This window comes from Palaemon carinicauda, chromosome 6 (assembly GCF_036898095.1).
Source record: "Palaemon carinicauda isolate YSFRI2023 chromosome 6, ASM3689809v2, whole genome shotgun sequence".
Classification (NCBI taxonomy): Eukaryota; Metazoa; Arthropoda; class Malacostraca; order Decapoda; family Palaemonidae; genus Palaemon; species Palaemon carinicauda.
Window position 1 is genome coordinate 166,863,929 of NC_090730.1, and position 12,500 is coordinate 166,876,428.

The following is a 12,500-nucleotide window of genomic DNA, read 5'->3' on the forward strand; positions in this document are numbered from 1 at the left end:
TACCTCATGTTATTCTTAAACCTTGATTTTCCATCCTTTCCAGCGGTGATATTCCAGTAATCTATCTTACCATCCACATCTCGGGTCTCTTCAAAAGTACCCTTTCTTTCCTCTTAAGTGGCTCAGTGTCTGCCCCATATAACAGTACGAACCTGATATCTGTCTTATAAATCTTCATTTTAAGCCTTAAAGGTATTTTTTTTTTGTCTAAAATAACTAGTTACCTTTCTCCATTCTCGTCATACTTCTTTCACTCTGTCTCAACGCTTTCACAGTACCTCCCAACTCCATCATGATTGATCCTAAGTAGTTGTTGTTATTATTATTATTATTATTATTATTATTATTATTATTATTTTGAGATCCGACTCTTATTATATCAAAGAGTCGGATCTCAAAATTCTGAAAAACTTGAAAAAGGATAAACTTATTATTATTATTATTACTTGCTAAGCTACAGCCCTAGTTGGGAAAGCAGGATGCTATAAGCCCAGGGGCTCCAACCGGGAAAATAGCCTAGTGAGGAAAGGAAACAAGGAAAAATAAAATATCTTAAGAAGAGAAACAACGTTAAAATAGATATCTCCTACATAAACTATGTAAACTTTAACAAAACAAGAGGAAGAGAAATGTTATAGATGTTCCATCTTCCCCTTGAATGTTTACTTCAAGTCCTTCACTACTACAACTACCAATTTCCTCCTTTACTAATAAGAAGACGACAAAGAGAGATGAAAATGAAAGGAATTATATCAGCCATAAGACGATGAAAAGAAGAAAATAATTGCGAAGGAATGAAAAAGGAACTGCAATGTCAGTTAGCAGAACAACACATGATTTGCAATGCTTGCTTACCAGAATGCATGAAATATCACGTGTGCTTGGGCTGAAGATAAATATAAAAATGCAATGGAAGATGAAATATCATTGGAAGGAGAAAGGATCAATGAGGTAGAATCATTTAAATATTTAGGAACTATGATCTCCAATACAGGGTCTTTATATTTAGAGTTTAGTGAAAGATTGAAAAAGAAAAATAAGACAATAGCTAGTTAAGTAAAATTTGGAAATCAAATCCCCTGGAATTACATAAAAATTAGACTATATATCAGTTTAGTGAGACCAGTGTTGCTCTATGGGTTTAGCCCTCAGGAGGATATTGGGAGTTAAATGGCAGGACATGATTAGAAATGAAACTATAAGAGATTTCTCAAGTGCCATATGTGGATGCGATCATGATGAGGGGTCAATGGAAATGGTTCGGGCGTGCTCTTCTTATTCCACAATAGAGATTAGTTCACCAAACGTTCATCTGGGCTCCAGAAGGCACTAGAAGAGATGGAAGACCCAGGCCTACACGGCTGAGGACTATGAAGCGCGAAATAGCAGATGATGAATGAAGATAGAGACGACTGGCGAAATCTAACTGAGGCCCTTTGCGTCAATAGGCATAGGGGATGATGATGACGATGATGAAAAAAAAAGGAACTGACACACCAAGTGGGGTAAAATTGGTAAGAAATAAGATAAACGAGAAAACTAAAAAGACAAAAACTTAATTTAGGCTTTTTGTTGTGACCTTTGCAAAGAAGAAAAGACATAACTTATTTTCATGGCTAAATTATTAAAGTTAAGAGAAATGGACTTACTGGATATACAGTACTTGGAAATCCTAACAGACAGCTAGTGGAATAAATCTGAAAGAAGAGTTTGAAAATACCAAAACTGATAACAAGGTATTATCCCAACTTATTCTAATGGAGAATGGGATTAAATTAAGATTGAAGATTTTCATCAAGACTGTAGTTTGTGGTAGCCTTCAGGAAAAGCTCAATGAGTTTTTATTGCTTATATATGACATATCTGTTTTTGACATTAATAGTTTATATAGGACATATCTGTTTTGACGCTGTTACTGGTTTTAGAATGATATATTGTTAATTTATTCTCATCATTTATTTATTTCCTTATTTCCTTTCCTCACTGGGGTATTTTTCCCTGTTGGAGCCCTTGGGCTTATAGCATCTTGCTTTTCCAACTAGGGTTGTCGCTTGGCTAGTAATAATAATAATAATAATAATAATAAAGACTCCAGAGTATAAGCTAAGAAGCTTTGCACCCATTTATCAATTATTAAAGTACCCGCAAACTTGTTTTGTGGGATTAGCAGTTTGAACAAAGGAAACACGATATATATTTCTAAATGGTTCAAATGTCAGCCGTATCAAAACAGACTTTCGTGATATCTTTAATCCGTTCGTGATTTGAAACAGACGTTGAGATTCGTATATTTGAACCTGCCAAAATATATCTATTTCTACATGTAGCTTATGCCTTCTTTTTATTCTTACTAAGTTGAAAGGATACAGAACTATGGAAGAACATTGCCATATGATCTATGTCCTCCCTCTTGAATATGTCTTCTATTTATTCTGCCATAGCTCATTTTCTTATAGAAATTTTGATTAGGCTACTATTATATTCACTCCTACCATTAGTGCGCTCACCTTTCAAACACAGGTCTATATATTTTCACTATTGTTTCGCCTGCCTCCCACAGAAGACACTTCAACTGAAATATTTTTGTAACTTTTATGAAATTGCAATTCCTTCATTTTTGTGACATATTACCTAAAAACATTAAATGGAATTCAGGTTTCTCCAGAGAAAATTATTTCCCTCTTGGATGGTAATTACTTACTCTTATTGGTGCGTAAATTAGGTTTATCAGCTTATGGCTATTACATATATCTTTATTTTTTTTTAAGAATTTCAAAGTTCAGTATTTCTAGATACCTACTGTCTTTCACCTCTGTCTGCTCTGATTTCTCGTGCAAAACATAGTTCGGTTATTACTTTACTCTTCTTTCACGTGTAGGCCTTAGTCTCTCAAAGATTTGACTCAAGTTTAATGTATACAGCCTTCTTTGGGTCTTCTTCTATCCTAGATATCTTTGGAGAATATAGATATATGATGACAATTCTTAATAACACCTTGCGCAAATCCTCAATATTTTCCCAGGAGATTACATACAATAGTCTCAAATATCAATAAAGAAAGAAATTCTAGACGCCAAGTCTTCATACAGACCAGTGATCTAGATGACTTTTGGACTGTAATCTGCAGTGTATTGGAATAATCAGATGTAAACATAGAAAAACTGTATTTTACGTTGAATTGTGATCCCTTAAAAAATACAATAAACAAACAGTTGATGGGAGGTGTGGAGAAAGAAAATAAACGACCAAAGAAACTAGTATTTATTCCATATTATAAGGTGAAACTTCAACACGTCAGAAGCATTGTTTTGACACATGTTATTGATAAAAAATCTTTGCCAGATTATTTAACCTTTTTCTTAAACAGGCACTTTCATAGATTTTAAAATAATGTTATATTCACTAAAGACACTCACATATCTTATTATATATAAAACACGAGACTAGCCTAAACATCTTAGAAATAATCTAATAATTGAAAGGGAAAAGTAACAATAAAGATTATAAAGTAGTGAAACTATAATAATTAAAACAATAAATTTTCAATAACACCTGATGCAAGATATTGAATTATCAATAGGAGAAAATAGTATGAATCACGTTAAAAAACACCTAAAAACATTTACCCGTAATCATCTTTAACAGCAGATACTATATAATATTCATATATCCCGTAAATGTCAAAAATCAAATCCACCTCGATTGAGGGGACGATTAGGTAGGCCTATGCAATTCCTGTGGTGCCAATAAAAAAGACGAACCAACTGGGTCTAGGTCATAAGAATCCAGTGCTCCTGGCCTTAATTGTGACGAGGAAGGCCTAAACAAACCTGTAAACCAAGGGTCTAATAAGTCTCGAGGCCTTTGGTTAGCCCAAAACGAAGCTCGTGACTGCAGGATTGTATCGTAGGGAGATGTGCGATGTGTTGGGGCCGATCGCCTGCCACGGTCAGATACCATTTGTGATGTAGAACTGCTGCTATATTCCTCTCTTGGCCTTGAAACCGGACGATCAGATACCATTTGCTCTCTAAAACTGCTGCTATGTTCCTCTATTGGCCTTGAAACTGGACAATGAGATACCATTTGAGCTCTAGAACTGCTGCTATGTTCCTCTCTTGGCCTTGAAACTGGACAATCAGATACCATTTGAGCTCTAGAACTGCTGCTATGTTCCTCTCTTGGCCTTGAAACTGGACAATCAGATATAATTTGCGCTATAAAACTGCTGTTATGTTCCTCTCTTGGCCTTGAAACTGGACAATCAGATACCATTTGCTCTCTAAAACTGCTGCTATATTCTTCTCTTGGCCATGAAACCGGACGATCAGATACCATTTGCTCTCTGAAACTGCTGCTATGTTCCTCTATTGGCCTTGAAACTGGACAATGAGATACAATTTGAGCTCTAGAACTGCTGCTATGTTCCTCTCTTGGCCTTGAAACTGGACAATCAGATACCATTTGCGCTCTTAAACTACTGCTATGCTCCTCTCTTGGTCTTGAAACCGGAAAATCAGATAACATTTGCGCCCTAAAACTGCTCCAATGTTCCTCTCTTGGCCTTGAAACTGGACAATCAGATACCATTGGCACTCCAAAACTACTACTATCATCCTCTCTTGGTCTTGAAACCGGACAATCTGATACCATTTGCGCTCTAAAACTACTATCATCCTCTCTTGGTCTTGAAACCGGACAATCAGATACCATTTGAGCTCTAAAACTGCTGCTATATTCCTCTCTTGGTCTTGAAACTGGACAATCAGATACCATTTGAGCTCTAGAACTGCTGCTATGTTCCTCTCTTGGCCTTGAAACCGGACAATCAGATACCATTTGCGCTCTAAAACTACTGCTATCATCCTCTCTTGGTCTTGAAACTGGACAATCAGATACCATTTGAGCTCTAGAACTGCTGCTATGTTCCTCTCTTGGCCTTGAAACCGGACAATCAGATACCATTTGCGCTCTAAAACTACTGCTATCATCCTCTCTTGATCTTGAAACTGGACAATCAGATACCATTTGAGATCTAGAACTGCTGCTATGTTCCTCTCTTGGCCTTGAAACTGGACAATCAGATACCATTTGCGCTCTAAAACTGCTGCTATATTCCTCTCTTGGTCTTGAAACTGGACAATCAGATACCATTTGAGCTCTAAAACTGCTGCTGTTCCTCTCTTGACCTTGAAACCGGACAATCAGATACCATTTGCGCTCTAAAACTGCTGCTATATTCCTCGCTTGGTCTTGAAACTGGACAATCAGATACCATTTGAGCTCTAAAACTGCTGCTATATTCCTCTCTTGGTCTTGAAACCGGACAATCAGATACCATTTGAGCTCTAGAACTGCTGCTATGTTCCTCTCTTGGCCTTGAAACTGGACAATGAGATACCATTTGAGCTCTAGAACTGCTGCTATGTTCCTCTCTTGGCCTTGAAACTGGACAATAAGATACCATTTGAGCTCTAGAACTGCTGCTATGTTCCTCTCTTGGCCTTGAAACTGGACAATGAGATACCATTTGCGCTCTAGAACTGCTGGTAGGTTCCTCTCTTGGCCTTGAAACTGGACAATGAGATACCAGTTGCGCTCTAAAACTGCTGCTATGTTCCTCTCTTGGTCTTGAAACTGGACAATCTGATACCATTTGCGCTCTAAAACTGCTGCTATGTTCCTCTCTTGGCCTTGAAACTGGACAATCTGATACCATTGGCGCTTCAAAACTGCTGCTATGTTCCATTCTTGGCCTTGAAACTGGACAATCAGATACCAATTGCGCTCTAGAACTGCTGGTAAGTTCCTCTCTTGGGCCTGAAACCGGACAATCAGACACCATTTGTGCACTAAAACTGCTGCTATGTTCCTCTCTTGGCCTTGAAACCGGACAATCAGATATCATTTGTGCTCTAAAACTGCTATGTTCATGTCTTGGTCTTGAAACTGGATGATCAGATACCATTTGTGCTCTAGAACTGCTGCTAGGTTCCTCTCTTGGCCTTGAAACCGGACAATCAGATACCATTTGCTCTCTAAAACTGCTGCTATGTTCCTCTATTGGCCTTGAAACTGGACAATCACATACCATTTGTGATCTAAAACTGCTGCCATGTTCCTGTCTTGGTCTTGAAACCGGACGATCAGACACCATTTGCACTCCAGAATTGCTGCTATGTTCTTCTCTTCGCCTTACAAACGGACGGTCAGATGCCATTTGCGCTCTAGAACTGCTGCCAAGTTCCTCTCTTGGCCTTGAAACCAGACAATCAGATAACATTTGCGCTCTAAAACTGCTGAAATGTTCCTCTCTTGGTCTTGAAACTGGACAATCAGATACCATTTGAGCTCTAGAACTGCTGCTATGTCCCTCTCCTAGCCTTGAAACTGGACAATCACATACCATTTGTGATCTAAAACTGCTGCTATGTTCCTGTCTTGGTCTTGAAACCGGACGATCAGACACCATTTGCACTCTAGAATTGCTGCTATGTTCCTCTCTTCGCCTTACAAATGGACGGCCAGATGCCATTTGGTCCCTAAAACTGCCGATATCTCTTAACCTTGAAAATGGATGCTCAGATACCACCATTTGCACTCTAAAACTACTGCTATCTCTTGGCCTTGAAAACGGACGGACATATACCATCTCCGCTCTAAAACTGCTACTATCTATTGCCCTTACTGGAAGAGCACGTAATCTTCGTCTACTGGATAGTCTGGTTTTGACATTGTTCGCCCACGTCTTCATCTGGTCAAAGCAGGTTCTTCTCCCCAGAACACCGGTAGGAAAGAGATCATCATTGTTCTGAGTACTGGTATCATAGCTAAGCCTGTTATCCATTGGCCAGGTGTTCGTGATCTTTTGGGACTTGCGGGGCTGGTTGCAATCCGTGTCTACCGAGACACAGATCAGGTCATAAGTGGGTTTTTCTATTTTGTAAGGAGCCACCATTTTAGATTTTCTATGTTGCGTGAAGTCAACCGGACGTCGACGCTCTAAGTTTGTTGTTTCAAATTTTAGATGAATTCAAGATAAGCGTTGTTTGTCCTGAAAGAAAAAATAGGACAATGAAAGATTTTGAAAAATGACAGATAAAAATAGAAGTTTCAATTAGCCTAAGGTTGCCAGATTGTAAGAATAGAAATCTGGGACACTTGAAATTTCTCAATACATGTAGGCCTATAGATATATACCTACAAACACAGCTTGACCAATATATTATAAAATGTTGATATATTCACATTATTGAAAAGCACAAAGGAAGAATTCTAATGGGGTATAAAGAAAACAAAATGAAGATAATTTGGAAAATTCATAACCAGTACAAATACAAAAATAAAAAAAGGAACAATTTGGCCAATTAGTAATCAATACAAACAATACAGAAACTAAGGTTTCTTTACATTTTGAGCATATGAGTATGAATTACGATTTACATATACACAAATTTAACTAAAATATTTATTCTTTAACTATATATCTAATGATTTTTAATAGATACCTGTCTTCTAGCGCCTGCCTATAAATTCTTTACATTGAAAATAAAGGTTCCACGTGCATTGTTGGATATAGCTTCTTCAGAGGCCACCCATATCCAATTTGTTCCGCTCATCACTCCACTGGATAGGCCTATCATGAGTGAGAATACACGCTGAACATTAGCATCATGAGATGGAAGATAAACTATAGAGGAGCCGTTGCAAAGGTTATGCCTCACCCCTGAACCTGAGGTTTGTGAATAGTGATGGCAGTAGAAATTCCGTAGGAGAACTTAACACTATTGAGGTAGTAATAGTTATGAAAAAAAGGTTGAATATGATAGAATTTATAGAAAATTTTAGAAACAGATAAGGATAGGCTTTTTGTGTTGTATAGGGAGGCACAAGATACTAAGGAGAATGTTTTGCTGTAATTAATAAAGAAAATTTAGAAATAATGACAGAACTAATACGTTAAAACTAAATATTGTAAATAGACACAATGGGGGAATGTAAACTATTTTTCGTGAAAATTAGGAGGAAGATTTGATACATTTTTCGTTGTTTTGCCAGGAATATAGAAAAGAAAGGAATGAAGTAATTGAGCTACAACAACCATGCGAGGAAGACCTAAAGAAAATAGTAGGATTATTCTTATTTAGTGAAAATGTAGTAAAGAAAATTAGAAAGGCCCTTAAAGTTAGAAGTAAAAGTATGTAAGCTGTGCTATCTGTGTAGGAGGTAACTAAAGACAATGAATTTCCTGCTGATTACAGCGCGTTGCATCTACTACAGGCCCGGTCACACCGCCCGAACGTTGCTGGGAGCGTTCCTTGAACGGTAGGGAGGTGGACCGAACCCTCGAAAATTTAATTTAACGTTTTTACGTTCGGTCTTTATTATGCTGCTGAACGTGGCAAATCCTCGCATATTTCCTGAGTTTTCTTACACCTCTATTATGGAAGTTGCTAATTTATGCAATAAGGGTATTGGTAGCCTATACAGGATGTCGAAAAGTTTCAGTCGCTTTTATTTAAACTGTTAAAAAAACCCCGTAAATTTCAAGATACAGCGACCGTAATTGTTACCCTACTTTGTAGTATCTTTTACAGGTTGGTGACTAATATCACTCCGCTACGCTTTTCGACATCCTGTATACCAATACCCTTATTGCATAAATTAGCAACTTCCATAATAGAGGTGTAAGAAAACTCAGGAAATATGCGAGGATTTGCTACGTTCAGCAGCCTAATCAAGACCAAACGTAAAAACGTTAAATTAAATTTTCGAGGGTTTGCACCACCCCCCTACCGTTCAAGGAACACTCCCAGCAACGTTCGGGCGGTGTGACCCGGCCTTACGCTTCTTATATTAGTGTGTCCATAATCACAGTGTTGTGGAGAGAGCAACGAGGAACCTGCAACCTGCTGGAATGCTAAATACACAGAATTCAACTAAGAATCGTTATAAAGTATTAAAAATATGTTATTATAATGAATAAAATCGGGATAAGGGTGTCTCAGAAAGTTCAATGTGGGGCAGGGGACAAAATGATAAAATTGAGCCATGTTCCGGAAATAACGGGACGTCTAGCAAACCCCACAAAGCCTGAGGATTAACCGATAGATTTCAACTACTTTAGGTCACGGTTAGTCTAAATACAAAATATCAATTTACATCGATTTCATATCTTAAAAAATAGAAATCATTGGGGGAAAATCCTTCAGCAATTATCAGGACGTGTTAAAGAGGTGTTATGTATATAAACAAAGTGTGTGTGTGTGTAATTTGACTACCCCCAACACAGTGTTTTTAAGTTGCAGTATACCTAAGATGTTGGTATAACGCACACAGTAAAGTAAGAAATCACACACATTCTCTCTCTCTCTCTCTCTCTCTACATATATATATATATATATATATATATATATATATGCATATATTTATATATATATATATATATATATATATATATATATGTATATATATATATATGCATATATTTATATATATACATATATATATGTATATATATATATGCATATATTTATATATATATATATATATATATATATATATATATATATATATATATATATATATATATGCATATATTTATATATATATACATATATATATGCATATATTTATATATATATATATTATATATATATACATTACATATATATGTATATTATATATATATATATATATATATATATATATATATATATATATATATATATATATATATCAAATAAGCCATACATTTTAATACATTAAAGTCTGGATTCTCTTAACGACCTCAGGATCAGAGCCCCAGGCGAAATCACTCAAAGGCTATAGTATCTGACCGGTCAGGTTTCGAACCCTGGTCCAGGATACTTGTATGACACTGACCTTACAAGTTACAACTCAGCTGAGTGGTAAGGTCAATGTCATACAAGTATCCTGGACCAGGGTTCGAAACCTGACCGGTCAGATACTATAGTCTCAGTGATTTCGCCAGGGGCTCTGATCCTGAGGTCGTTAAGAGAATCCAGACATTAATGTATCAAAAATATGTGGCTTATTGGAATATGAAAAACACAATTCTAAATGAGTAAAATTTATCATTATATATATATATATATATATATATATATATATATATATATATATATATATATAGCAGGCGTGGACTGGCACAAAAGACCATAAACACACGGAAGTGAAAGGACATGTCTGTGGCCTTTGTTCGGCTGATTTTTTTTAATGATAGCTTTGACTTCAAACGCACTGAATTCATTCATAGGCAACATCAAGATCTTACTCAGTTTCATGTATGTCAATCAAATTATTCCTATTATATTTAATTAAGTACACAAACACACGCACACACCCAGATTGACCGGCCAGTATTTCCGGTCGAGGCCTCTCTGACTCCAGGTCATAGCCCTCAAAAGGTAAGTACACAATATTAAATTGTCAAGTGTTGGGGAAGTTTGCTAAAGGGCGGGGAGTGGGGGGGGGGGGAGATGTTATTGTCGCACCTGTGCGGAAAACAAAATGGGAAAACAACAAATGCTTGTTTTTAAGCTTCGACCTTTCCTGACCGCGAGCACCCACAAACACAGAAATTGACAGATTGCCCAGAGCTCTCAGGGTGACAGCCCCAAGTTTCTGAGCACTGTAGGGCTGAAGATCTTCATCGAAGTCCCAACAAAATATCGAGATGTAGAAAAGGTCTTCCTAAATTTTATGTATGTGTATATATATATATATATATATACATATATATATATATATGTATATATATATATATATATATATATATATACACTTATATATATATATATATATATATATATATATATATATATATATATATATATATATATATATATATACATAAACGGAAAACAAAGGCTTTATCGAAGTCCAAACAGAACGCGGGACGAGCTGTAGAAAATGACCTAAAAAAACGCTACATAAATTTAAGATAACCGAAAGAGACAGATCACATACGAACAATATGGAAAACACGATTAATGAACGTCTGGAGAGGAGTTAACGGTAGCCTATAAACCATGACCTTGGTCACTTCGAGAAAAGCCATTAAGAGCAGAAAGGGTGGGACTATCGGATGAAATCAGATAAGGCGAAGGTTTCCCTCTGGGCCATTTCTCGGGACCACAACAGTAATTTGGGAGTAAATATATCTATCCATCTATCTTAGAGAGAGAGAGAGAGAGAGAGAGAGAGAGAGAGAGAGAGTACAGCTGGTCGACGAAAAAGTCTCCAGAATGAGAGAGAGAGAGAGAGAGAGAGAGAGAGAGAGAGAGAGAGAGAGAGTACAGCTGGTTTTTTAAAGTGTTTACAGTTTATTTATGAATTATTTAATTTTGTGTTGTTACTATTCACAAAACATTTTAATTGTTAATTACTTTCCTTGTAGTTTCCTTTTTTTCCTTTCCTCACTGGGCTACTTTCTCTGTTGGAGCCCCTGGGCTTGTAGCATTTAGCTTTTCAAACTAAGGTTACAGCTTAGCAAGTAATAATAATAATAATAATAATAATAATAATAATAACCGTTCTAAATGATTAAGGCTCTCAAAATTACATTTATAAAGACAATAAATTTGCGTGATAATTATAAAAAAATCAAAATATTAGTCTAATAAGAATATATGTAGAGCATAATGAAAACCAGATCAATCTTTAGTAGATATTTCATTCACTAGAATTACTCTGAAAAGACACGTGGACTGTAATGAGAGAATGATCCAATGCTGCCCAGACGAAAAATGTTGTAACAAGTTATTTGCCTCCTCTTCGTATAACTACGGTTTGTTGTCACTACAAGAATTGAATATTAATTAATATATATTTAGATTTATAAGCTTTATATGAAACTGTTGATTTTACGTACAAAATAACCTTAAATCTCTCTCTCTCAACTATAGTGAAACATATGTCGTGGCCGCTGAGACAATATCTGACCCACCGTATAGAGTACTCGTGTCAAAATGATTCAGCCACTTTAAGGAAACATGAACACAGCACTTGGACACGATCCATTCAAACTGAGAGAAACTGATAAAGCGTAGCCCCTTTATGACAGATCCTTCCTTCTTGACTAATCTCACAAGATTAACCAGAAATTAAATCCAGTCTCTCTCTCTCTCTCTCTCTCTCTCTCTCTCTCTCTCTCTCTCTCTCTCTCTCTCTCTCTCTCCTGTTAGTCTTGCCGAACATATATATTTCATAAGGTAAGGTTTTCATTTCTATAATGATAATTGAAACCAAAATTTTTTTTCGAAATTATAATCCCAGCCTATTTGCCAGTTTTATACTATCGTCGTAATAAGACTGGCGAGATGGTGAGTTTTAAATCTGATTGACCAGTACATCTTGGAGGTCACAAGGGTAAATTTATCAGGCAAAGATCAGTGAGCCATGTTTAATCCCCAGAATGATTGATCTTGGAGTATAAAATGCAGTTTTTGAAACTGCATAGGCTACCGAACTTAAAC

At 36.3% G+C, this 12,500-nt stretch overlaps 1 protein-coding gene across 2 annotated transcripts in view; it reads right to left on the bottom strand.

Annotated features, from left to right (window-relative positions):
- Positions 1-5,142: 5,142 nt before the first annotated feature.
- The window catches only part of LOC137642800 (uncharacterized), a 10,008-nt gene continuing 2,650 nt past the window's right edge, over positions 5,143-12,500 (bottom strand). For both annotated transcript variants that reach the window (XM_068375665.1, XM_068375664.1), the window contains exon 2: positions 5,143-7,054. In XM_068375665.1, coding sequence (XP_068231766.1) covers positions 5,162-6,958 — 1,797 coding nt within the window. In that variant the 5' untranslated portion in view covers positions 6,959-7,054 and the 3' untranslated portion in view covers positions 5,143-5,161. The remainder of the gene's footprint in view (positions 7,055-12,500) is intronic.